General features: G+C 36.6%; 7 protein-coding genes across 12 annotated transcripts; 4 read left to right on the forward strand and 3 right to left on the reverse strand.

Moving 5' to 3' along the window:
- The first annotated feature begins 374 nt into the window (after window positions 1–374).
- Window positions 375–5,728, forward strand: LOC105635181 (HSP20-like chaperones superfamily protein). Of its 4 annotated transcripts, none has more exons than XM_012218195.4 (5): window positions 375–532; window positions 1,088–1,178; window positions 3,719–3,765; window positions 4,809–5,061; window positions 5,279–5,728. In XM_012218195.4, the coding sequence occupies exons 4-5, from the start codon at window positions 4,893–4,895 to the stop codon at window positions 5,539–5,541; spliced, it is 432 nt and encodes a 143-aa protein (XP_012073585.1). In that variant the 5' UTR covers window positions 375–532; window positions 1,088–1,178; window positions 3,719–3,765; window positions 4,809–4,892; the 3' UTR covers window positions 5,542–5,728. The 4 variants fall into 4 exon arrangements, with proteins under 4 accessions (XP_012073585.1, XP_012073586.1, XP_037493604.1 ...); XM_012218196.4 differs by having other exon boundaries at window positions 3,724–3,765; XM_037637676.2 differs by lacking the exon at window positions 3,719–3,765.
- An 815-nt stretch (window positions 5,729–6,543) lies between these two features.
- LOC105635182 (putative inorganic phosphate transporter 1-9) lies at window positions 6,544–9,285 on the forward strand. The gene is made up of 2 exons (XM_012218198.4): window positions 6,544–7,519; window positions 8,152–9,285. Exons 1-2 carry the CDS (start codon window positions 6,822–6,824, stop codon window positions 9,044–9,046), a joined length of 1,593 nt encoding a protein of 530 aa, XP_012073588.1. The 5' UTR covers window positions 6,544–6,821; the 3' UTR covers window positions 9,047–9,285.
- A 422-nt stretch (window positions 9,286–9,707) lies between these two features.
- On the reverse strand, window positions 9,708–11,224 carry XCP2 (xylem cysteine peptidase 2). The gene is made up of 4 exons (XM_012218200.4): window positions 10,712–11,224; window positions 10,390–10,625; window positions 10,143–10,283; window positions 9,708–10,064 (listed from the first exon to the last, which is right to left on the reverse strand). Exons 1-4 carry the CDS (start codon window positions 11,169–11,171, stop codon window positions 9,849–9,851), a joined length of 1,053 nt encoding a protein of 350 aa, XP_012073590.1. The 5' UTR covers window positions 11,172–11,224; the 3' UTR covers window positions 9,708–9,848.
- A 2,104-nt stretch (window positions 11,225–13,328) lies between these two features.
- On the forward strand, window positions 13,329–15,958 carry CUC3 (NAC (No Apical Meristem) domain transcriptional regulator superfamily protein). 3 transcript variants are annotated; one of them, XM_020679792.3, is made up of 4 exons: window positions 13,329–13,565; window positions 13,741–13,956; window positions 14,651–14,925; window positions 15,065–15,958. In XM_020679792.3, exons 2-4 carry the CDS (start codon window positions 13,755–13,757, stop codon window positions 15,710–15,712), a joined length of 1,125 nt encoding a protein of 374 aa, XP_020535451.1. In that variant the 5' UTR covers window positions 13,329–13,565; window positions 13,741–13,754; the 3' UTR covers window positions 15,713–15,958. The 3 variants fall into 3 exon arrangements, with proteins under 3 accessions (XP_020535451.1, XP_020535450.1, XP_020535452.1); XM_020679791.3 differs by having other exon boundaries at window positions 13,330–13,956; XM_020679793.3 differs by having other exon boundaries at window positions 13,336–13,956; window positions 15,083–15,958.
- A 3,054-nt stretch (window positions 15,959–19,012) lies between these two features.
- On the reverse strand, window positions 19,013–19,460 carry LOC105635186 (Late embryogenesis abundant protein, group 6). Its single transcript, XM_012218202.4, has one exon. The coding sequence runs from the start codon at window positions 19,458–19,460 to the stop codon at window positions 19,215–19,217; it is 246 nt and encodes an 81-aa protein (XP_012073592.1). The 3' UTR covers window positions 19,013–19,214.
- Window positions 19,461–20,076: 616 nt separating this feature from the next.
- On the forward strand, window positions 20,077–22,855 carry PMI1 (plastid movement impaired1). The gene has a single exon (XM_012218203.4). It carries the CDS (start codon window positions 20,077–20,079, stop codon window positions 22,642–22,644), a length of 2,568 nt encoding a protein of 855 aa, XP_012073593.1. The 3' UTR covers window positions 22,645–22,855.
- On the reverse strand, window positions 22,596–25,720 carry LOC105635382 (pentatricopeptide repeat-containing protein At2g13600). Its single transcript, XM_020679745.3, has one exon. It carries the CDS (start codon window positions 25,693–25,695, stop codon window positions 23,113–23,115), a length of 2,583 nt encoding a protein of 860 aa, XP_020535404.1. The 5' UTR covers window positions 25,696–25,720; the 3' UTR covers window positions 22,596–23,112.
- Window positions 25,721–26,714: the final 994 nt, after the last annotated feature.

Genomic DNA, 26,714 nt, shown 5'->3' on the forward strand with positions numbered 1-26,714 from the left:
GCAAGCAAAATTGTCATCCATCTCTAGTGACCATGTTAAAATTGAATTTAAAAGAGTATCAAATTCTAAAAACAAAAAATTAGTAGTACCCTAACCTAGCCTATATTGATTAAGGATTACAACAATCATAATTATATTCTCTAATAAAGAAAATATTAAACTTAAAACTTTACCTAATATTATTGTCATTACAATTACTATAATATTGAAATATAATTATAGCCTTTTAATTAATAGCTATAATAATAATAACAAAAATAACTATTTTGCCAGTAAAACGACACAGTTTTGATGTGGGAGATTTAAATGAATCCACAAATAAAACTACGTCGTTTTATCTTAGGGTTGTATTTTAATAATACAAACAAAAAGTTCTCTCAAAATCTTAATTCAAAGTCAGCGTTTCTCCTCCCTCCCTGTCCCATTCTGTGTCTTTCTTTGTATCCTCCCGTCGCTTTCGTTTTTGACCGTCGCTTTCGTTTTTGACCGTCGCCTCCGCAGCAGTCGTGCTCTTCAAGCGTACAAGAGCCAGGTTCGTTCTTGATTATTTTTATTTCGTTCTCAATTTGATTTTTTTTTTTTCGTTTTGCTTCGTCTCTTTTCCTTTTCCTATTTTTCTTTTATGTAAATACATATAAACAGACAAAGAGGATGAATTGTTGAATTAATTTGTCGGTTCAGCCGAGAGATATATGTTTATTGTTTTACTTTTTGGTTTGTGGATTTCGTGCTTGTTTTATTTGTTGAATATATATATATATATATATATATATATATATATATATATATATATATATATATATAGTGAATATAAGCCAATTCGTGGCTAATGAGTGAAATCTGATATGTTTGGTTTGTTAATTCAAAGTTTGATTTGTTAATAATGATTAAGATTGTGTAGAGATACTGAGAATGAGATTATTTGCATATAATTGTCCTATACTGAGAATAGTTTGTTAATAAAGTTTGGTTTTCTTATATGTATATATATAGTATTTTGTGATTTTATATAGGGCTGAAATTTTTTTTGAGAAGGATATAGGGCTGACTTTGGATAGTGGAGTTCTTGTTCTTATTTGTTTTTCAGATTCTTGTTCATGTGCGGAGTCGAATGGTGTCTTTTGTGCGGAAGAAGATTATGTTGATTGTTAATCCTTGCAATCTTGGTTCTTGAAAAGGTGGAGTTCAAGAATTATGTTTATGTAAAAGTTCTTATGTTTTTATTGTAGTGTTGTTCTGTTTTAATGTACTTTTTAATTCAGTAATTTTTTTATTGTGATACTTTTTATTATGTTCTACATGGATTTTGTTCTCATTCTATTATAATTTGTTATAGTTTAGTATTGTTATATTTTAGTTCATTTTTAGTTTGTTATTGTTATTATTCTTATTGAATTTTTATAGATGTTTGATTTTTAAATTGTTTCATTGAGATATTGGTTTGAATTAATTATTTAGGGCGAATTTCAATCCTTCAGTTCTATTTTAATATTACAATGTACTGTTGTTTTAGATTATTACAGGTTAAATTGTTTTATTATTTTGAAGTTGAATTTTAATGCATTTTTTATATATTTTTTGTTGCACTTCGGGTTTGGATTCGGGTTCCATGCGGGTTCGGGTTTCCTAGATTGAATAAATTTGTGATTAGATGGGTATTTAAACGGGTTTCGGGTAGTATGCGGGTAATTCTAAATGGATTTGGGACAGGTCTGGGTATTATTGGTTTATTCCTTAACGGATTCGGGACGGATTCGGATACTTAAAATGATAACGGATTTGGGGTCAGATAGTTTATTTCTAGCGGTTACCCGCCCCCTGCCATCCCTGACTCAAAAGTCTCGGAATTAAATCACACGTATATAATTATTATTATTGATGAGTGACCACTAATACAATACTTAAATGCACAATAATTTTAATTTGCATTGCGCTGGGCCCATAGTGTCGTTACTTGCAAGGTAGATGACAGAAATGTTCCAAATATAAATCACCAAGTGCCAACAGAGAGGCAATGTTTCCTAACCCAAAATGTTCCCAACTATCAGACTCACACAGACACAGAAGAGTGCTTAACCGGCGGCCTCTGCTGCATTGTCGTGTTGCCGTTCTTCGGTTTCTGGTTGGACCATTTTTTCTTCCTCTCTTTACTGCTCAATATCTAAAATTGCTGGTTGAAGATATACTTCTATATATGCGCATGCATGTCTACCCAAATTGATATCCATTTTTTTAGATTTCTTTCTTGTTTTTGGTTGTTGCTTGTTGCGTTATTTGATTCTCTGCTGGAACTTTTGAAATGTAGAAATTGAATTTATGAAAAATTTTACTCTTTATTGTGTGCTGCAAAAATAAAATGAAAGAGATGAAAAATTTATTAACAAGAAAACCGGCCTGTGAGATATGGGCGATTGGAAGGTAAATGCTAGGGCTCCTAGGTGGAGATCTTAGTGTACAGGGAGCATATAAATTGGTATCTCTTCGGCATTAATAATCATTAATCGTTTTGCTTGTGTATCCTAAGGGTATCGATATCCTTTTTAATTTCGAAAATCTAGGGTTCTAATGTTCAAAAATCTAGGGTTCCAAATTGATCATTCATTTAAGGTGAAATTTTATTCATCAACACTATTTGCAGGGTTTATATTGTTTGGTGTAAATTGAACAGATAAATTTGTTGATTCAAACCATTTCTTTTGCATGTATTAGCTGCTGGTTTCATGTTGAATATTAATTTATGTGCATACTGTAGAAGATGTTATTAAAGTATATGGTTTTAAATTTTTTCTAATGCTTTTTTCATAACAATCTTTTTATGCATTTCTATTTCTCTTTGTTATGTAGGCTGGGTATATTGGTAAGTACAGTGTTCTTGTTCACATTGTAAGAGGATTTTTTACCAATTTGGATTTTTACCAATTGGGTAACTAAAGCATTAATAGATGACTAATTAAAGGATATTCTTTTAGAAGATAATCCATATGACACTATTATGATAATGGAAACATTCTTTAGGTTATTCCTTGTCGTGTAGTGTCTGTCGTTTTCTCTATTAATGCCAAGTGATTTTGCTTTTTGATTATCAAATATGTTAACATAAGTGGTCAGTGGTAAAAGTTAGAGTCCTTTTGATGAGGTTTTGAGCATGCATAATTGCTTAATGATCTTTGCATGGTTGTATATAACTACATTTTGCTAGTTGAAAACTCTTTGCTATATGCTAACATACCCACTTTTGGACACGTCAAACAACGAAAGTGGGCATTACTTGGATATAATTCCCAAACATAAGGAAAAATATAGAAAAATCAAACATATCCATTCTAGGCGTGGGCGTGCACACTAATCCAACTCCTAGACCATAAGGCGAGTGAAACTGCGGACATGTGTGAGCCCCCGAAATTTAATAAGGATTTGTTTCAACATGCATCGGCTTCCTGCTATTCTTTGTTGACATGTATGAAACTATTCAAAATATCAGGAAATTGCGGTGATTTTTCAATTGCATCAAAAAGCAACAATCATAACCTGATTTCTTGATTTGCAATATGCACCTTATGATTTCAAACTTCTAAGAATTTCTGTTTTGATTTAAGATACCACGTGTTCAATAATGAATTGATCATATATTTAGGGTAAAAAAATAATGTCATTCACATCGTTTATGGGGTTATTTTATTCGTTATGCACTCTAATTCCTTAATTTGTATTTTTCCAGTGCAGATCCAGCTAGAACAGATACCACACTTGATCTTTAGCTTTAAGGTACTTGCCTTAGATAGATTTGGTGTTGGCTGTTGTTTGTCTATATTTTGTGTGATATTTGCCATGATCATTCTTAGTTTATTCTTAAGTTGGATACGTTATGAATTTTTGTTCCATCTTGCTCAGACGGCAAGAGAGAACATGATAGGCAGCATGATATCAGGACTAGCTTTTGGGGCTGTCGCACAAAAAATTCGGGATGTTTATTTTATGCTTTTCAACTTTTTACTATTACCTAAAGATGATATGGATCTTAAGGCAAAGCTTCTCCCTTTACCATTCTTCTATTTTCCTTTGAAAAATTTTACATGATCCTTAGTTTGACACCATTTACATTCAAAATTAGAGTTATGAATCGCTAATTTTCATTGAGTTGCTAATTAAAGGGACCTTCTCTCCTTGCTTCTCTTATACATAAATGTAAAAAAGTCTAGATATTAAAGGTATGCTTTTTTGAATCCACATGCATGTGGTGTACAATTTCATGGATTGTAATTTTCATGGTTTGAACTTTCAGACGATAGTTGATATGTTTCAGGTTCTTTTTCTATGCTTATTGCTTGTTTACTGCAACTTTATTTGCCGTACAATGTAAAGCTGCTATGGAGCTGTGCTTGTTGGAAAAACTATGGTTGAGATCAAATTTCAAACTTGGACTTTACAAAATTTTTACAAAATGGGTCAGAGAACTGTCAAGTTATTATTTATCTCTTATACTAACCTTGTGTGCTAATGGTTTAGATTAATGTCATAGCATGTGATACTGCATACCTTTTGAATTTCTTTTCTTCTACCTGCGCATTTACAGAATCAAAGTGTTAGCAACATTTTAGGAAGTTAAATCATTTTGCTGAACCTTAACTATTTATCTACCATTTTAGCGGAAATTGATAGAGCAGATTTGCAATCATTACGAGTAGCCTCCAATTTCTGGAAGTTGAAAACAATTTAAACTACAAAATACATCCAATAATTGTAGTTAAAATCTTCCGAATTTTCAATGAAGTTTTAAATCTTTTCTTGACCATTCACATCTTTTGTAGGAATATTCTGTGCACATATTTTTAGCTTACATTACTGCCCATCATATCAAGATCTCAAGCATAAAAGGGATAACAACTGGCAGCATGGATCCGCACAGTTTTAGCAATAATTTACAATTGAAGCCACCAACGACATTAACTGGAACGGCAAAAGAAGGAATGAATGGACCTCCTATCGGCCTAATTGACGTGGGCATCAGTGAAAATGCTTATCTTTTTCGAGTTGCACTGGCTGGCATGCGGAAAAATGAATGTAAATTTATTATCTTCAGTGTTGGATAACTTTGGGATATATTCAGCACCATGCTACTCAAGTCGCTGAACCAATTACTGATATAAACTTATATTTCATTTTGAGGCCTATTTGGATTAAGGGATGGGGAGGAAAGGAATCCCTGAAGCCTTATAAAATAATGGGGCATTTACCAAGTACAGGAGCTGACAGGGGTATGTTTTGCTCATCTTTGCAGGTCAGTTAAAATGTGAGATACAACGTGATGGGACTGTTTGTATAAGAGGAATGGTAACACCTGCTGGAGGGATTCTGAGAGATTCATCAAATAGGTTCAAGCTGAAAGTCCAACAACTCTGCCCACCTGGACCATTCGCTATGTCTTTCAAATTGCCTGGACCCGTTGACCCTCGACTATTCTGTCCTAATTTCAGGGGAGACGGTATCCTTGAAGGGGTGGTTATGAAACATACAGTACCAGTCGTTCCAGCAGATGGTTAAATCCAGTTTTCATTGGCTTTTGTCAGGAGGCTAGTTGCTTTTAATATTGAATGCCTGAGAACATATAAAAGCAAGTAGAAGTAGAACACAGGTTGGAGTTTACAAAGGAAGACATGGTAGCATGTTTTTTATATGATAAAATGTTGATGCGTGTATTTTGACAATAGATCTGGCATTTTCAGGTGAATTATCCTTATTATTGTCACAGCTTTTCTGAATAAGTTTATTGGGAGATGATACCTGAAAATCTTAGTTAAAGAGTTGTACATGTAGAGGACTTGGGTGCTTCAATATGACTTGAGTTAGGTACTTGGGTCCAAGAACAAAGCACGCGACTGACCAACAGACCAAGACCCCAGAGTTGATTACTTCGTTTAATGGGTTTGGAATTATTTTTGCACGTTTAGCAGAAAACATTGAAGGGGGTCTAATACTAAAATTTCCTATACGCGAGTTAACGTGGACAAACGAGGATCACATTTCTAGTCCACGGGTCAGGGAGAAGAAGGTTGGTGTCTCCAGTCAACTTTTAATCAGCTACTAGAAGGCTGATAGGTCATTACCCTAATTACTATAGAAAGAATACAGGTTAAAAAAGCATGCAGCACAAGGGTCCACACGGACTTAAACTTATTAATATAATGATTTTTTTGTTATTGAAAAGTTATTTTTAACCATACACTGTGCAAATTAAAAATGATTGTGGCACCAAGACGAATTAAGAATTAATTAATGTTTGTTAACCATTAGAGCGACATATCATTAGTTTTCAATTCGGTTGAGTGTAATCTTAAACAAAACTAAAATAACTAAATGAATAATTTTATAGCCGGCCGATGGAAAGCCCCATTCTGACTCTGATTGGCAGTGGCCCCTCAATTTCTCTGAGCTATACAAGATTTCTTTTTGAGGAGGTTTTTCCAATTAATTAATTAAGGAACAGCGACTAACAAGTTAATGACAAAATGCTCCTTTCAAACTTCAACCATGTAAGAAATTTACAGGAAGCTGCGAACATATCAACATACTCTCATAGTCCAATGGTCTCCCAAGATCCTATTAACTATTAAATGATCCGCATCTTCTTAAGAATCTATAATTCTTAGACTCTAATAAAGTCTACGTTTTGATCATCAAAATGATGTAATCTATGTCGTCTGATTTACATACTTCACCCTTTCTTTCTTTCTTTCTTTGCATAAATACTAGTAGCTAGCTAGTTCATCTTTTCAAAATCAAAATAACCATCTTCTTCTTCTGGTTTGATCCATCTGCTCACAATGCCGTTAAAAGTCCTTTCTGCCCTTGACTCTGCAAAAACGCAGCTCTACCATTTCAAAGCCATAATCATTGCTGGTATGGGACTCTTCACTGACGCCTACGATCTCTTTTGTATCCCTCCAATCATGAAACTCCTTGGAAGGATATACTACGAGTACGAGCCCAATGAAACCAAATACGAAGTCCCCACAGTAGTCCTCTCTCTCATGTTGTGTACAGCCCTTCTCGGCACGGCAATTGGCCAGGTCTTTTTCGGTAGGAAAGGTGACTTAACAGGAAGACGCAGCGTTTACGGGCTAGCATTGATGCTGATGGTGATCAGCTCCTTAGGATGTGGCTTCTCCGTATGTAGGACCCGTAACTGTGTTTTGGTTAGTTTAGGATTTTTTCGATTCTTTTTAGGTCTAGGTATCGGAGGCGACTATCCGTTATCGGCGACGATCATGTCGGAGTTTGCTAACAAGAGAACTCGGGGGTCTTTCATAGCCGGCGTGTTTTCCATGCAAGGGTTTGGAATCTTGGCTAGCTCGACAGTTACGATGGTGGTGTGTAAGGGATTCTGGAACGCGTCGAAAAATTTGACAAAAGATCATACGCCTGAGGATGCTGACGTTACATGGAGGTTGATACTGATGCTTGGAGCAATTCCGGCTGCTCTCACATATTATTGGCGGATGATGATGCCTGAAACTGCAAGGTAATTCAATCACATCTTTTCTTTTCTTTTCTTTTTTCTCTCTCTCTCTCTCTCTCCAAATGTTTCTTGATAGTATCATTTTTCTGGGTGTCTTCGTTGACTTTACGAGTTTTCGTGGACTTTCCTAGGAAGGGAATTTTGATTTGTAGTGTAAAGGTCATAAATTCAGTCTAAGCAATTTTAATCATACAGGATAATATGAAAAATTTCTTCAAGAAACACTTTTTGTATAGAAAAATTTGAAAATTTCTTATTTCCGCTGTATATATGGATACTTTCGTACATCAGATCAATTGAAAAAAAAAATATAAAATACATTTTTTTTTACACTTTTCAGTGTAAGACTAATAATATTGAATTAAGATATTATTTATAATTGTTAATTTGGTATATACACGGATCCATATATTAAGCGTAGGTAAGTCTTTTCCGATCCTTTAATTATGCTTTGTGTGCTAATTCCGCAATATTTATCTTTAGTCACTTGGTGCAATAATGTATTAAAGTACAAATATTCAACGAGAAAGAAACAATTAATAGCAATTTTTAACTAATAAGTGAAATTTTAAACCACTAATCTGTTTTATAAAGAGAAAAACCGTTAATCCACGTGCCATATTGTGACTCTGCAGATACACAGCTTTGGTGGAAAATAATGTCCTACAAGCTGCAAAGGACATGGAGAAGGTATTAGACGTTTCAATGAGCCAAATAGCAGAAGACGAGCCATTGCCAGAAGATCGACCAACCTATCCCCTTCTCTCCTGGCAATTCTTTCGTCGCCATGGCCGCGATCTCTTTTCTTGCTCTGTCAATTGGTTTCTCCTGGATATTGTTTTCTATAGTAGCAATCTCTTCCAGTCTCAGATTTACATTCAGTCTCTGAAACTAAAAGACGATACTGTCTACCAAGAAGCTTTCAAAATTGCCAGGTTCCAAGCCATTCTAGCAATCTGCTCTACTATTCCTGGGTATTACTTCACTGTCTATTTCATTGATCGAATTGGAAGAAGAAAAATTCAAATGATGGGCTTTCTGTTCATGGGCATAGTTTATTTTGCATTGGGGATACCTTACCCTTATTGGCGCCGGCATACAAATGCAGGTTTCTTCTTCTTGTACGGACTGACTTTCTTCTTTGCCAATTTTGGACCAAACACGACCACATTTATAGTGCCAGCCGAGCTATTTCCAGCAAGGTTTAGATCAACGTGTCATGGGATTTCAGGAGCAATGGGGAAAATGGGCGCATTAGCAGGGACTCTCGGAGTATTGTTGGCTTCAAAAGATAAAGATGATAATGACTATCCAGAAGCCGGAGCAATGAGAGCTGCTTTGTTGGGTTTAGGCGTGGTTTGTCTCATGGGGATGTCTGTGACTTATCTGTTCACTCCAGAAACCATGGGAAAATCATTAGAGGAGAATGAGAGCGACGATAATTATCAAGACAATCAGCTGGGGTTCTTTGGTTGTTTCAACGGTGGCAGGAGTCGCCTGACAAACTCATCAGGAGTGATGACTCTATAGAATATTCTGATAGGTTTTACATATGCTCTAGAGAATATTTACATACTACTAGGTGCGCGACCAAGTTATGGTGGTGATATTTACAAGTCTGTGTAATATTACGAGGATTATTTGCGTTTTTGTTTGTACCACGTTATTAGATTTGGGATTGATTTGTCTATATCTGATCTGTGCCTTATATATTGATTGGTCACTAAAAAACGATTGAAGTAGACAAAAATTTAAATTTTTTTGTTTTATTTTTTGTTGATTTGATCGAACGGTGTTGAATATTGATTCAGTAGCTACGGTGAAGGTCGTTGGAAGATTAGATAATTATTTATTATTCTATTGCTATTTTTAAGGAATAATTTAATATGCTTATCATATCAGATATGCATAATAAGTTTGCTTATTTTTCTGAAGTTTTCTGTTTTTAGAGTCTATAAATACTTCTGTAATAGTATTTCAATAAAATTAAGCCTTCACATGTTTATAAATTTTCTTGTTAAACATCTTTTTTGAATTACTCTTAATTTCTGAGACACATATCTAACAAACGGAGTTACATATCAGATTTAGACAAATTTTAATTGCATGTAACATTATAGTGAAAATTGAACTCTTTCTTTCTTGAGCTAACTATTAGAAGTTCCTTTAATAACATGGTTAGAGAGGACAATTAAATTGAACTCTGAAATCAAATTAATATTTGCTTCCAAGTTGAAGAATTACATCCAAACGTTTACTAAATTATTAAACGACACAACCACTCCATAACATGGCTTTACCCATAAGAATGGGAACTTCAAAGAAAACAGAATCATTTCTTCTTAGTGGGATAAGAAGCCATTTTGTAGATTCCACAGATTCCTTCAGGCTTGCCAATGTTCCTTTTCATTCTTATGTAACCCTTTTCTCCCCATTTAGATCCCCACGAATTTTTAACAGTGATGTAATCCAAGCCTTTGCTTGTTCCATATCCCACGGCTGCCACTCCATGATTTAGATCAGTTCCACAATGACCATCATAAACACCCTGCAAGATAATTAATAGTCTCAGTATACCACATATTAATGTTTTTATATATGGTTTAACGAATTAGTAAGTACTTACCCCACTGTAAAACTGGAAGTCTCTAGCAGAGGCTTCAATGGCGACGCTGAGGGGCTGGTTTGCAAGTGCCTTTAGCAAGCTTTGTTCATTGTTCTGGGGCACATCATGGTACCCGCTAATGGTCACTACCTCCGATTCTTCCTGAATCCAAAGAAAAAAGAAGGAAAAATGTGAGATATTCATGCACGATAATGGACAAATAGATGGGCTCTATTTATCTTTTTTTTTTTTTTTTTTTTTTTTTAACCTTTCTCATATCACATGTACCCTCCTCCATGATATATGGGTAATCTTCTTCTTTATGAAGTCCACCACTGGCGACTATATAGGAAAATGCATAATCCATCAATCCTCCATTGCAGCCACTATTGTATGTTGTGTCACAATCTATTAGCTCTTGTTCTGATAAAGACGTCAAATTTCCGGTGACAATCTGATTTATGCCTTCCACTGCAGCTACAGTTGAAAATGCCCAGCAACTACCTGCATATGAATCCATATTTGCATATTCAGTTTTTCTTTAATCAAGAGAAATAGAGAGATATACAGGATCAGCTCTTGCAGCTTACCACATGATCCTTGGTTCTTGACTTGAGTAACAGCTCCTTTCTTTCTCCAATCTACAGACTTGGGAATATTCTCTACATTCTTGTAAGTGAATTCTTCAGGACATTGTCTTCTTTTAGACAAGTCAGGTTTCAATCCTAAATATATCTTCTTAAACTCTTCATGGCTCAAATCTGCGAACTCATTGAGTCCAAGCCAATAATTTGTTACCTTCCTATTAGTCTCGTCAATATGGAACAAGTTATCTTTGAAAATATCGAACCTCAGCAACTTCTCTTCAATACTATCGTAAACCTTTCCAAATTTGGAAAGCCATGATTCAAAGAGATCAATGAGCTTATCATCGGATGTCAAATCTTCTGGGGTATAGCCCACAATTGAGAAATCGCGAGCAAATCCTGAGTGGGCAATTGCAGACAAGGCAAGAAGAAAGATTACAGAATATGAAGAAAAAAGAGCCATAACTAGACAGGGTTCTTGAAAAATTAAACTGAAGAGATGGATGATGATGAAAGGGAGTAGGAGAGTGGCTTAATTATATAGGAAATGTTTCAGGTTTTGCTTTCAAGTAAAGGTTCTGCATATGTATATATATATATTGGCCTGGATACCGAGTCTTTAAGGTAGGTTCTTTTAACTGGCTTTCAATCTAAGCATATGATCATATGTTGTGTGACATATAAAACAAAGCTAATGGCTTTTATCTAGTAAAACAACTAATATTGTGATATCTATCAGTGTCAAACGAAGAAGATGCAGAGTTGGAGTACAAATTGATTCTCTATATTCTGGAGAGACATGATCAGTAGTTAGATAGAGGCCGAGCACAGTCGGCCCAACTTCAATACAACGCATGACTCTGCGCGGCCCAGAAAAAAGCCCAATGCTGGGTTCGGTATCGAAACAGGCAAAGAAAATTTCAAAGGCAGACACGTGACACTTAGACAAACTTCCAAATTATTATCAACTCATTGACACGACAATTTTTGCCTATTATGTTACTGTGTCTGAGACTGAGATCGCAAGTCCCTTTTTGAATGAATAAATTCAAGTTTTTACTGTCTCAATTGTTCTTTCAATCTGTTAAATTTTACTAACAAAAATTGAAGCCTTAATAAGCAAATTAAGCATGAATATATATACAATAAGTTGTTTTTATAATTAAAATATACAGCGAAAGGGATGGAATTGAAAACTGAGACTGCTGCTGTTTTTTCACTGAAAAAGCTAAAACAGTTGTTGTACTGAACACTGGTAAGCCGTTGGAGGTATTAAATGCACCAAAAAAATGACTTCGGCGTTTTTCATTTGCAATGGGGCTTTGCTTCGCTGGAGGAGTCAACTCAGCTCTCTCAGCCTCCCCTCCCTCTCAGATCAGATTTGCGTATATAACCCACCAAAACTCAAAAAACGATAAACAATAATTCAACTGTGCAGTTCTCTGCTCCCACTATTTCTTTTTTCACGTACAACTAGGCGGCCCTCACATTTTAACTCAACGGAATGAAAATTAAAATTTCTGCGAGCTATTGGAGTAAGTAAGGTTCCATTTTCCAGTTTGGAATTAATATTATAGAGTGGACCATGTGTTAGCCAAAATTCGATCCGGCTATTGATTGTGTAATGCAGGGAAGGACGGGATGAGTAAATGGATGTGGCAGAAAGATTCAGATTGAGGTCTTCTATGATTGAAAATTGAAATTCATCATAATATTGCAATGGCAGGGTCCTTTCTGACCTATTATTTATTTATTTATTTATTATTATTATTTTTATAAATTCATGTGACCAGTTCTTATGATTTCTTTCACCATACCCTACTAGGCTATATATATACTATTACCTAATCCAAATGTACGTTTCTGTTCTGTTCAACCGCCGCTACCTATTCTCATTTATATACTACTTTATTATTATTATTATATTCATGTCCACTGTAAAAATTTTATATTTAACCATGCATATTTTTATATATAAAGGTGAATTTAGAGAAATGAGAGAGTGAAAGGTCCATGCCATGAGCCATGTATGCAATAAAGCAAAGAAAGTGCATTTGCATTTGCATTTGCATAGAGAGAAGAAGTAGGCAATAGAGTAGAGAGTAGCATTAGACTGTTAAATATCTTTTACTTGGGTGAGTTACTAAAGATCCAAGAGAAGAGACACACCTGTGTTTGCTTTCCTGTCCTATTATTTTATTTTTTTTAACACTCATCATACTACACGTGCAACGCCGACACCTTTTATTTTTTTTTATTTTTTTTTATTTTTTTTGAGGATGTCTCCATTAATGCTTGCTTTCATCTGCATTCACCTACCTCATCTGAGTCTCACCTCTTGTTTTGCCTCAATTTACTTACTATTACAAGCCAGTAACTTTCTTAATAGTCGTCTTTCTCAAAACAAAAATTGATTTCTGGACAGTGAATGTAACGTTTGCATTAATAATTTAAGTTTTGACCTTAAAAAAACAACAAAAATGTCTAATCAATTTGTTTTTTTATTCATAACGAATAGTAAGCATTATTTTGTTTTTTGGAAGGAGCAATTAGGTGGTGCTGATCTCACTGCTCAGAAAGAAAGCCTCGTGTTTATCAAATGAATGAGATTGGATTAGCATTAGCTGACTCACTCTCTCTGCCTCTACTGCTCTACTCTACTTCTTTCTACACATGCACGCATAATCCTCTCTCTGTCTCTCTCTCTCTCTCTCTCTCTCTCTGCTACTTATAACTATTCGCATTTACTCTCCTCCTTCCATCAACACATACAGTCTCACCAACTCCTTTTTTTTTTTCCCTTAATAAAAAGAAAAAAGAAAAAACTATTCCCTGATTGGAAAGGGTCTCAGGTCAGGTGCGTTCTTGTAGGTCCTTTCCCTACTCTTTTTATGATGAACCCATATCTGATTCTAATCTATCCTCAAATCTCCCTTTGGCTTCGGTTTCAGTGCTTAAATTCCCTATAAATCTCATCTCATTATAACTCTTTTCTCTTCATTTTCCACTCTCTTCTCTTCTTTCACCCACAGGGAAAAAGGAAATTATGTTGAGCATGGAAGAGCTTCTCTGTGAGCTGATTGGGGAAGATAAAAACGAGCAAGGTTTGCCTCCAGGGTTTAGGTTCCATCCAACCGATGAAGAACTTATAACTTTTTATCTGGCTTCCAAGGTCTTCAATGGCGCTTTTTGTGGAGTCGAAATTGCTGAGGTTGACCTTAACAGATGTGAGCCCTGGGAGCTTCCTGGTAAGTCTTTAAATTTTTTTTTTCTTTTATATGAACATAGCCATTGCTCATTCGACATTGCATTATCTCTAAATAAGAAAGCTTTTCTTGTATATATTTCTTGATTGATTCGCTCTAACACAAACTATGCAAGTCATAATTAAGCTTTAATTAGTTAATACTGTCTCTTAAACCTGAGAAAATTAAAAGCCGCAAAGTCTTACATAGAATTACGAGACTGATATACTATGTCTAAAGTATTTATAATGTAGCCTCTTTTCCCTTATAAAGTTCCATCTTCGGATGAGTATTTGGATCGAAGAAACTGTCGTTCAAAGTCCAAGGCGTTTTGAAATATTCTGCACATTTCTGCATATGTTAACGTCTTAATTTTAGAGCTCCTCTCGCCCTTAATTGCGAAGTGTTGAAAGTAAGAGATTAGGAAAAAACCTTTGATTAGTGTATTAGTTTATAAGATAAATGAATAATTATTAATTTGAGATATTTCACGTAGAATATTATCTAGAGAGAGAGAAGTTGTTAACGTGGGTGGGTTAAGATGAATTATGAAGTTGAGTAAGATACACACATGCCCTCTTAAGATATTCGCAAGAAAGCATGCATTTTTGGGTTGAGAAATGTATATCCTTTCCTCTGAAAGCTCATTAATTAATTACTGACAGGAAGTGTCTTTTTGTATATGTTGTTAAATCAGATGTAGCAAAAATGGGGGAGAGGGAATGGTACTTCTTCAGCCTGAGAGACAGGAAGTACCCAACAGGGTTGAGAACAAATAGGGCAACCGGAGCTGGTTACTGGAAGGCCACAGGCAAAGATAGGGAAGTGTACAGTGCTTCAACTGGTGCTTTACTCGGCATGAAGAAGACCCTCGTTTTTTACAAAGGCAGAGCTCCCAGAGGTGAGAAGACCAAGTGGGTCATGCACGAGTACCGCCTAGACGGTGATTTCTCTTACCGCCACACGTGCAAGGTAATATTAAGTGTGCGTTGCACTGCACACTATTGTCCTTTTCTGGGTTGACTTGTTCTTCGTTGGCTAGTAAACTATTTTCACTCCATTATTATTTATTAACCTTTGTGTAGTTTCTGATGTGATTGGTTTGATTTAGCATCGGTTTTGCTTGCAGGAAGAATGGGTGATTTGCAGGATATTTCACAAAAATGGGGAGAAGAAAAATGGGATTTTGCAAGCACAAGGGTTTCTATTGGAAGCCAATTCACCACCAACTTTCAGTTCATTGCCTTCGTTGCTGGAAGCACCATTATTGTTAGAATGTGAGACTCAGACTCCATTTCTGATTAAGCAAGACTCCCAATCTAATAAGCACACAGTGTCATTCGGAACCAGCAGTCCCATCACAATCAGTACAGATGCAGAAACAAACAAAAACATACAAGATAACCCATCAGCACCGATGCTCTTCAAGTCTCTCCTCTCCCATCCTTTGAAAGAACAATTCACTATTCCTAAACAGTGCAAGACGGAGCCCAACTTTTCCCATTTTCAACTACCTGCAGGTGCAGATCATGCCAACTTGTTCAACTACTGGGTGGAAAAGATTCATCATCCAAACACATATCATTGTCCTTTGTCTTTTGAGATGGATTGCAATGTTTTGGGGATATCTACTGAATTTGATTCAGACATCACTGCGAATGACTTGTCCACTTCAATTGCTTTCAACAGAGCCGACTTTCAGATGATGTTAGATACTCCCATCAGACTCCCTGCACAATCTTGGCCATTAGATTCCTAAGATCTTCAACTCTCTAAAAACTATATATTCCACAATTATATGCTCTATGTATACATTATATACCATCTATATATAGAATCAGCGTAGTCTTTTATTTAATGTTACTTGATGTACTAGTATAGCAGTAATTAATGTAGCGTAGCTAGCTGCAGTAATTTCTAGATTTATCATACAGGCATGCACGTACCCATATGAATATGTAATGTGATATTACTTCCTAGAGTAATGGAGCTTATTGTTTGTATTCTTTCCTTCTTCTGTGCTGCTGGGACTGTGCTGTGGAGTGGAGCGGAGCAGCAAAAGGGTGCCATTTGATATGACAAAAGTGGATGGAATTGGAGGTTGTTCTTGTTCATATCGTAGCCTCAAATAGTATAATTTTAACGTCACTTTTTGTTTTATGATTGATGATGGGATTGGGATTGGGTCCCTTTGCATGCATGCTCACTGCGGCTAGTCTATACGGACTATAAGATCTGTGTCTAAGTAGACAACGTTTGGATGTATATAAAAAAGCAAACCAACCATCATTCATAAAGTCGATGACAATGGCATCATTAGTCTTATTATTTCTCCATTCATGTCATGCATAATATGTGCATACATATACATCAACAACAGTCAGATGTAGAGCTGTCGTTGATGGTGAGAGGCAATCTACATGCTTCTAAAGCCTAATCATGAGTCATGCCATAATTAGCGAAATCCACGGACCAAAAGCTTTCTTACTTAGTATTCTCTTTTCCAAATTTTTACTCTCTTTTCCTCCCAAAGACAAAACGCTGGATTCCATTTAGCCGGCCACAACGGCAAATACTGGTGGCCCAAGACTTGATCCTGGACTCTTGGACAAAGTACTGGGCCTGACAAGATTCCCAGCCTTAACTTTTCTGTCTTAATGAATGCTTCAAAGTACCAAATAATTATAAAGTACTCAGCTTGAGGACCCTACGCGAGCTGGCAAAGATAAAAGAAAAATAATGCATTTCAAACTTTTCAAGAACAATGGGGCACCATGGATTAACTCTGATACAAATTGTAAGCAAGTTTTTAACAAGAAAGATTTACAACTCAAAGTTCCTCGAAGCAAAATAAGGTGCAATTCCATTCACTAAATGCCTCCTCATGAAATCCAACTACAAGGTCCTGAGTTGAGGATTATTACATTGCCCAACACATTAAGTAGAGCACAAATCTACTTGGATGCACATCAATGCACCAGATCGCCCCTGTACCACAACAATAAGTTATATTCAGTAACAATTCATGATGGGTTTTAGCAGGGATGTAAACAAATGTAACCTTCAGCGTCATCAGTCAATCAGAAACTGAACTGCAATATTTTCTTTAAATTATACAAAAACAAATATCCTTCTATAATCCTAAATAAAAGGGATTACACCTGCTACTATATTACACTCAAATAACATTGTTATTGGATAAGCGAGGGACCATAATGGACTTTTCTACATCTGCAGATAAAAGATGTCTATAAACATGAGACCATATAAACAACACCTGGCCAGAACCTAGTGGTCATTGTTACAACTTCAGCAAGACAGAGTTGTTTAAACTCAAAGGTGAAGTATTCATTTGGCACTTAAAAAAATAAGGAACTGGTGCTTGAGAATTAGACAACAAAAGCTGAACTTAATCATCACCTCCTTCTGGTGGGGGCCTGAGTGGCAAGCATTGCCTCAATGCCTTTAGAAAAACCTTAGAGTAGACCATCAAACCAAAAGACCTCATGTTTTACAAACAACAGAACAAAACCACAACAGCCCACCAACAGAAGCACCAAGCTCATGTATCATAATCCTGTCACCAGTCAGCTCAGATGAAGAAGATATTAAAAAATCCCACATTAGCTAAAAGTTAAAAACATAAAGGAGATATACATGTATATAGGTTAGGTATCAAGAGCCAAGCACCCAAATGGCTGTTTAGTTCTAGACATTTTGATAATGGCTAGACTTCATTAAAAACCCAAGCTCAAGTTTATATTCTGGCCCTTTATATCTATTATGCCACCCCCTTCCTTCATTGAAATTAAGAATGTAATGCTAGAGTCCATACAAGGGCTTATCAATTGTAACATTCACATCCTGTATGGATTAAGGTAACATGATGGCACCAAGCAGGGGCTTCAAAGACAAACTCAGCAGCACAAAGAGACTGAATCGTCTAGAAAGACTAGAATTGCCAATACAAAAGGTGTAATGACAAGAAAATTTTGAGAATTGCTATGCAAAAACGAATTTAATTGGCTTAAATTTTTAACTAAAACAATCTAGATAACGCCCGACAACACCTAAATACTGCTCATGTTGTTGGGCAAGCAAGCGCCAGATAAACGATAAAGTAATAAGCTTGATTAAATCATCTAAATACCAAATAAAGTGTTTTCCCTCATTGAAGTGAAAACTAAATAATCATAAAAAGAAAAAAAAAAAGCATTAGTCCAACAATTCAGATCTATGATGTTTGTGATGTGATCGAATATTCAATAGTTAAGCCCTGAAATCGATGGAAGTTAAACCACTGTGCCAAAACCCTAAACTTTGAATGAAAATTTAAAAGAACGGAGAAGAGAAACGAACCGAAAAAGTGCAAGAACACGGATCTTATTTGGGGGATTTATTGTCCTTGGAGGAAGAACCATATCTAGGTGGAGAATAAATCAAAGCCGCCACCATAGCACCAGGTAACACACCGTATTTCGCCACCGCCGCCAGCTTCGCCACGAACGGTTGTCCTCGCATGATCGCCATTTTCACTAGCCTTCCCTTTCTGACTAATTGGATTTGGTCTTAGTGCTTGCTGCTCGCAGCTTCCTACGAGGAGTTAATCATTTGAAGTAAGCGGAACGGTGCAACCAGGTATTACACACCAGGATAGTCCATCTGCTGCCACGTCAATTCATCTAGCGGTAGGGAATGGTCCAAGAGCATGTACTTGATTGCGTGATAAAATTGGGCTCGGGTTCCAGCAGGTTTGAGGATATGGTTTTGGGCTTGGGTTGGTCTCGATTAGGGCTTTCTGGCTCCAACATGACTGACTGTTCTACCATTGCTTCTGCGTCATGACAACGAGATATGCCTTTTTAAAAAAACTATTAAATTTTTCAACTTTATTATTAATTTTTTTTGGACTATTAAAAAAGTGGGATAGACATTTTCTCTCTGTCTCTCTAATTTGCAGTTTCATCCTGACAATAAACTGATTTTAGATGTAATTTTTTTAGAAGATAAGATGTAAATATTTTACCATTTAGGCAATAAACCAATAGCTTAAGAGTAATTTACAAATAAAATAAAATAAAAACTTTAGATTAATAATTCAATACAGAGCTTTCCTAAGCTCACAAACTTCATAATGGCAATACTATTCTCTCTGCTTACATTGTCGAAAATGTACAAATTAATCCAAATATACAAACAAAATCCTATATATTATACACTTGATTTTGATGAATCATAAGACATATGCATGAAGAGGAAAGTCAAGGAAGGGGAGGAGTTCCTTCGGGGAGGCCAGTCCCAGAAAGAGTAGGAGCATCAGTGGCACCACCGCCATGATTGGGCTTGACTTGTCGGTGTCCTTCTGTTCCATAACCCTGGCGCTTGTAGTCTTCCAAATCCTGGCATCTCAAATAAGGACTGCTCTGTAGAGGCAAACCCTCTGTCATTGCCTTCTTTTCCTCAATTTCTGCCTTTCTTCTTTCCATTTGCTCGCTACCACTCTCCATCTCTCAACTGTTTGTGTCTCTGTCTCTGTTTCCTTAAATTTGTTTTTGTGTTCCGCAGCCAAATACATTATTATATATAAACACAATGCATGAAGGAAAGAAGGAAAGAAATGGCGTCCATGGAGTTGCAAGATTTTAGTTAAAAGACCCGTATCTTACGAGCCCTTAATTTGACTTTTTCAATCCAGCTGGTTAACCAGCAATTTAAAGGCTGAATAGGAAAAGTGAATAATTTCAGGAAGGGGTCACCAACCAGAGTAGTGTAGAAAGTAATAAATTGTTTGGGACCAGATTGGCTCTTGTCTTCGTTAATTTTCCAATATTGTCTTTTTCAGACAAATAAGAAGAGGACAGCAGCAACCGAACTTTCTTCTCTTCTCTTAACTCTTATCCTTAGCCACATTTTGTACCCGAACGATATATTTCTGGTTTTTGAAGGAACATCAATTACCACATATTAATCAATCTTTCATGGCACTTTCTCCACCTCAAAAAGACCTTCCAAGAAAACAAACAGACAAACATGTGAATCCCCTTATCCATTCTCACTCATCTATGCAAAGTGCAAACCAAACCCACCTGTCACGCCATTGCCTCTGCACCATCTTTCTTTGTTATGGCAGCAGCAGAATATTCAGGTAGGAGGAATTCCAATACTCAGCTTCTCGAAGAGCTGGAAGCACTCAGTCAGTCTCTCTACCAAACCCACACTAGCACCAACCGGAGAACTGCCTCACTTGCACTTCCTCGAACTTCAGTTCCCTCTCTTACTTCTCTAGATGAGACCACCACAGCAAAACTTGATGAGAAATCCACCTCCAAACCTCGATCCAGGCGAATGTCCTTATCACCATGGCGTTCTCGACCAAAGCCTGATGATGATAACGCCACCAAGCCATCTAATCAACCGGAAGCCAAGAAGCTGGAGGAAACAGCAGCTTCAACACAGAAGAAAGGAATTTGGAACTGGAAACCAATACGTGCTCTTTCTCATATTGGGATGCAGAAACTGAGCTGTTTGTTCTCGGTTGAAGTAGTTGCTGTACAAGGTCTTCCAGCTTCGATGAATGGCCTCCGGCTTTCTGTTTGTATTAGGAAGAAGGAAACCAAAGATGGTGCAGTTCAAACCATGCCGTCAAGAGTTTCACAGGAAGCTGCTGATTTTGAAGAAACCTTGTTTGTCAAGTGCCATGTCTACTGCTCTCCAGGAGGCAATGGAAAGCAGCCGAAATTTGAGCCTCGTCCATTTTGGATTTATGTGTTTGCAGTTGATGCTGAAGAGCTTGATTTTGGGAGAGGTTCAGTGGACTTGAGTCAACTTATTCAGGAATCCATGGAGAAGAATCGAGAAGGTACTAGGATTCGTCAATGGGACACAAGCTTCAATCTATCTGGAAAGGCTAAAGGGGGAGAACTTGTTCTGAAATTGGGATTTCAGATTATGGAAAAGGAGGGAGGAGTTGATATCTATAATCAAGCTGCCGGATTGAAGCCAAGCAAATCCAAAACTTTCACTTCTTCTTTTGGCTGTAAACAATCCAAAACATCATTCAGTATCCCCAGTCCAAGGATGTCAGGTCGAAGCGAAGGTTGGACTCCTTCTCAGACAAAAACAGCTGCTGATCTTCAAGGAATAGATGACTTGAATCTTGATGAGCCAGCTCCAGTTCCTTCGCCTTCTCCCCGAGTTCAGAAATCAAAACCACCAGAACCAAAGATTGAAGAACTTGAACTCCCAGAATTCGATGTTGTGGATAAAGGAGTTGAAATTCAAGAGAAACAAGAGTCTGAAGAAAATGTCAAAGTAAAGTCAGCATCATCAAGTGAGGTTGTTAAGGAGATGGTACAGGATCAGTTACATCTTTCGAGATTAACTGAGCTTGATTCCATTGCTCAACAGATAAAAGCTCTTGAATCTTTGATGGGAGAAGAAAAAATAATTAAGATGGAGGATGAAACTGAATCACAGAGACTAGACGCAGATGAAGAGACAGTAACTAGAGAATTTCTTCAATTGCTTGAGGATGAAGAGCTGAATACTTACAAATTTAATCAACCCGAAATTCCTCCTTTGCAGCTTGGAGAAGCTGATGAATCTATGGAGGCTGAATCCAAAGTGTATCTATCTGAGCTTGGGAAGGGTTTAGGGTGTATAGTACAAACAAAGAATGGAGGCTACTTAGCAGCCATGAATCCTCTGGATACGGTTGTGGAAAGGAAAGACACTCCAAAGTTAGCTATGCAGTTATCAAAACCAATTATTATTCCATCTCACAAATCCTTGAGTGGGTTTGAATTGTTTCAAAAAATGGCAGCTGTTGGTTTTGAGGAACTCAGCTCCCAAATTTTGTTGCTGATGCCTATGGATGAACTGATGGGGAAAACTGCAGAACAAATAGCATTTGAAGGTATAGCTTCTGCAATCATCCAGGGAAGAAACAAAGAAGGTGCCAGTTCCAGTGCCGCTCGTACCATTGCTTCAGTAAAAACCATGGCAACGCAGATGAATGCAGGCAGGAAAGAGAGGATTTCAACAGGAATCTGGAATGTAGATGAAAATCCATTGACGGCAGAGGAAATTTTGGCATTCTCGATGCAGAAGATTGAGGCAATGTCCATTGAGGCATTGAAAATTCAGGCAGAAATGGCAGATGAAGATGCACCATTTGATGTTTCTCCACTCAATGGAAAGACAAATACAGATGGTGAGAAAGAATACAATCACCCTCTAGCTTCAGCAATACCACTTGAGGACTGGATCAAATATACTTCCGATGGTAAGTCAGAGGAACCAGCAACAATCACATTAGCGGTGGTTGTCCAACTACGGGATCCTTTGAGACGCTATGAGGCAGTTGGAGGCCCAGTAGTAGCACTCATTCGTGCAACCTGCGCAGACATAAAAATAGACAAGTATGATGAGGAAATGAAATTCAAAGTGGCTAGTCTACATGTTGGAGGCTTGAAGCTCAGTACAGGAGGAAAGAGGAATATGTGGGATACAGAGAGGCAGAAGCTGACAGCAATGCAGTGGTTGGTGGCATATGGACTGGGAAAGGGAGGGAAAAGGGGAAAACAAGTGTTGGTGAAGGGGCAAGATCTGTTGTGGAGCATTTCCTCGAGAATAATGGCTGACATGTGGCTCAAACCAATGAGAAATCCGGATATAAAATTTGCGAAGTAGAGAAGCAAATCTAGAGTGAATTGTTCTTACATTTTATTCACATTACGCCTTTCATGCACCAACAACAAAGCTTTCTTGTTATAATGCAAGGTACTGCAAAAAGCATCATCAAAATTCTAGAGATAGTATGTTTTTCATGTATAAGATTTGTTTCATTTGTAAGTACCTTCTGTTCAATATCTCCATAATGGAAAACAGTCCCGTGATTTCAGTTCTTTCTATTCATTAAAAAAGAATAAAAAATAAAAACTATCGCATATGGCATCAAAAATATTGCATGCAACATTCATATATTCACGGAAAAAGATCAGAGAGAAACAGTCAATAACCAATAGATAATTCATACCTTTACGTAACCAGTGATCTCCATAAAAACCAACATCTTTCTTGAAATTACAAGATGCATATCCTTTCGTGACCACAACTTGACTTGATGTAAAAGAAATCGACGTGGCTACCAGTTGATAATCATAGAAAGCTCAGAGATTCTTCATTACTTGGCCACACATCCTCAAAGGTGTGTTGATTGATCCATGCAAGCTTCTTGTTGCTATAGCTCCAAGAACCCACAGGACTAACTGGGGCAAAATAGCATCTTGTACCTTCTATCTCACTATAAATGTTGTCTAACATGGCATAAATGTCCTTGATCTGAGGGTGATTAGTCTCATCTGCAGTGAACACATGTACCCCGTTTTTAACTTCTATCCAGCTACAACCAGGATTCTTCTGGATCCCTTTCTCTCTCATCTTTTTTCTCACATCTGCAACACCTTCAAATTTTCCACAATCTGAATATATGTGTGCTAGAAGTATATAACTTCCACAGTTATCCACATCCAAATCGAGCAAGTTCCTCGCTGCAAATTCTGCCAATTTCGTGTTGCAATGAATCTTGCAAGCACTGAGTAAAGCTCCCCAAACATCAACATTTGGCTTAAAAGGCATTTCATCAATCAAATCTTTAGCCTGCTCTAGCAACGCAGCCCTGCCAAGTAGGTCAACCATGCATGCAAAATGCTCATTTGTCGGATAGATGCCATAATCCTTAGTCATGGAGTGAAAGTAATGTTTCCCTTCTGTTACAAGCCCTGCGTAACTACAACCTGATAGAACAGATACGTAGCTTATATGATCGGGTGTACATTCCATCTTGATCATATTCTCAAAAATCTCTATCACCATCCTACCTTGACCATTCTGGGCATATCCAGCCATTATGGAATTCCAAGAAACCAAATCTTTCATACATATGGAATCAAAAACTTCTCGTGCTTTTTCAATTTGTCCACATCTTGAATACATGGTAACAACACTATTTGCAACCGAAACATCAGAACAAAACCCTAACTTTTCAGCTTGAGCTACAATTTGGATTCCATGTTTCAAACTTGCTAAATCCGCGCAGGCACTGATTGAAGTTGCAAAACTAATATCATCTGGCATAATGCACTCCCTTTGCATCCGGACATACAATTTGAGACCACATTCTAAAAATCCATGTTGCATATACATGCTTATGATGGAGTTCCAAGTTATGACATTCCGTTCAGGCATTTTATCAAAATAAGCCTGTGCTTTCTCAATATCACCTACTTGAGAGAATGCAGTGATTATAGATGTCCACGTTATTATATTTCTGACTGGCATCATTTCAAACACATTATTTGCGTTCTGAGTATCACTGCATTTTGAGTACATTGTAATAAGAGCATTCCCCACTGGAACAAAGGAAACAATTCCAGTCTTCATTACGAATGCATGAAGTTGTCTGCCGACAGATATACAGGTCGGACGTGAACAAAGCTTCAGAACTATTGCAAGAATAAATTCGTCCAGGGCAACAGGAACCTCTCTCATTTGGCTAAATAGCTGTAATGCTTCTTCTTCAAGGCCACACTTTGCAAATCCACCAATCAAAGAAGTCCATGAAACTGCATTATACTCTGATAAACTGTTAAATACCCGCCTAGAAAATTCTAAATGTCCACATTTTGCATACATATCAATCAGACCATTACCGACATAAACATCAACGACGGGTTCTACTCGAATAATCCGAGCATGCAAATGGGTACCCCATTCCAGGTCACAAATGCTCGCAGAAGCACTAAGAACACAAGCATATGTCATGGAATTGGGCCGAAAACCTTGAGCCCACATGTGAACAAACATATCAAGAGTTGGAACCCCAAATCCATGCTGAGACAAGATAGAAATAATTGTGTTCCAAGACACACTGTCTCGTTCAGGCATTTGGTTGAACATCTCAAGAGCCCTTCCAACACCAAAAGATTTAGAATAACCATAAATCATACTATTAAAGCAAAACAAACTTGGATTTGGGATCATCAAAAACACTCGCTCTGCATAGCTCACTGCATCAGTCTTAATATACATATCCATAATGGATGTTTTAATTGAAGTGTCACTTCCAAAATCAAATTTCTCCACAAGCCCATGCAACTGAAAAGCCAATTTGATATAACCAAGAGCACCACAAGCCTTCATAGCACAGGAGAAGGACAGAAGGTTAGCTAAACATGTACAGTTTCGTATCAGAGAAACGAAAACCTTTAAAGTTTCTTCAGGTTTCTCATTTCGATAATAAACGGACATCATAGAGTTCCAAGAAACAGAGTCTCTTGCAGGCATTTCCTCAAACAACTTCTTCGCTTCCCCTATTAGACCCGCGTTACCCAACCCATAGATGACCGTGTTATAGCTGAAAACGTTGCGAAACCCCATCTCAGCGAAAATCCGACAAGCGTCATCGACTAAGTCGCAATTGAAATACATGTTCAAAAGATGGTTTTGAAGGAAAACGGAACAGTCTAATCCTGCTGAGATCAATTGGCCATGAAGTTTTCGAGCGATGGGTATTGACACACATTCTTTCATTGCTTCGTAGAATTTCAGAGAGAGTTGCGGGTAAGAAGCTTGTTGAGCAGAGGGAGTGTTTTGCTGATTCGAGAAGGAACGAAGAAGAGGATGAGATAGGCGCGGGAAATGATGGTTTATGAATCGGCGCCATGAGAGTTTGGTAATCATTCAAGACTTGGTTTTATTTGGTCGTGTACTATTGTGCGGGAAATTAAGCAATCCGTTTAACGGGCAAATAAAATGCGCGAGATAGGACTAAACGGTGTCGGTTTTGGTTTAGAAATAAAACGACGCGGTTTAATCTCGGTCGTGGAAATGGAATTATATGTGGACATCATTACTATAGACATTGAATCAGACTGAATTACTTGTTGTTGCTTTTCTTTAATTAAATATTTCTTAATAGATAATTTTTAATTAAATTTAAATATTATTCTTTAGTAATATTTGTCTTTTTTTTAGAAAAAATATATATTGAAATATAATATTTTTTAATATTAGATATGAATTACATTGGTTATTACCATAATAATTTCGATAAAGAATTAGTCATTTAATGATATAATATAATTTTAATATTATGATTATAATTAAATTCAAATATTAGTTCTTTTAATGTTAATTATAAATTATAAATTTTTAATATTTTTAATTGAATTTGTAAGTTCAAATATTAGTTTTTTAATAAAGCCATTAGTTATAAAATAGGTCTTTCCCAACTCAAAAGAATATTTAAATTAAAAAAATTTATTTCAAATCTTATATTCAAATCATACAAGAAAAAAAAATAAAAAAAATACAATTCGTATAAAATCTTAATAATAAAATTATTAAATTTCACAAAATCTAATATTCAGATATATAATTTTCTACTAGTGTCCAATTTATTATTAAAAATGAAACATTCTTGCCTTAAATGTGTTGTGGGTCCCTTAGACATGTGGGATCCGTGTACATTTGAAAAGAAAAAAATATATAAAACACGTTTTTTGTTTTGATGGCAGTCAAAGAGGGACTACCAAACAAAGAAGAAAAAAAAAAAAAGTACATTCATTTTGTTATTCAAAGGACGGTGCCAAAGAAAGAAAGAAAAAAAGGAAAAATAGACGTCTGATTAACGCGTCCACTGCATTCCCTTCTCCTATTTTATAGGAGAAGGTTTTCCTTCATTAAGGTGTACAAAAACA

Source organism: Jatropha curcas, chromosome 9 (assembly GCF_041381405.1).
Source record: "Jatropha curcas cultivar XTBG-Jc1 chromosome 9, XTBG_Jcur_1.0, whole genome shotgun sequence".
NCBI lineage: Eukaryota > Viridiplantae > Streptophyta > Magnoliopsida > Malpighiales > Euphorbiaceae > Jatropha > Jatropha curcas.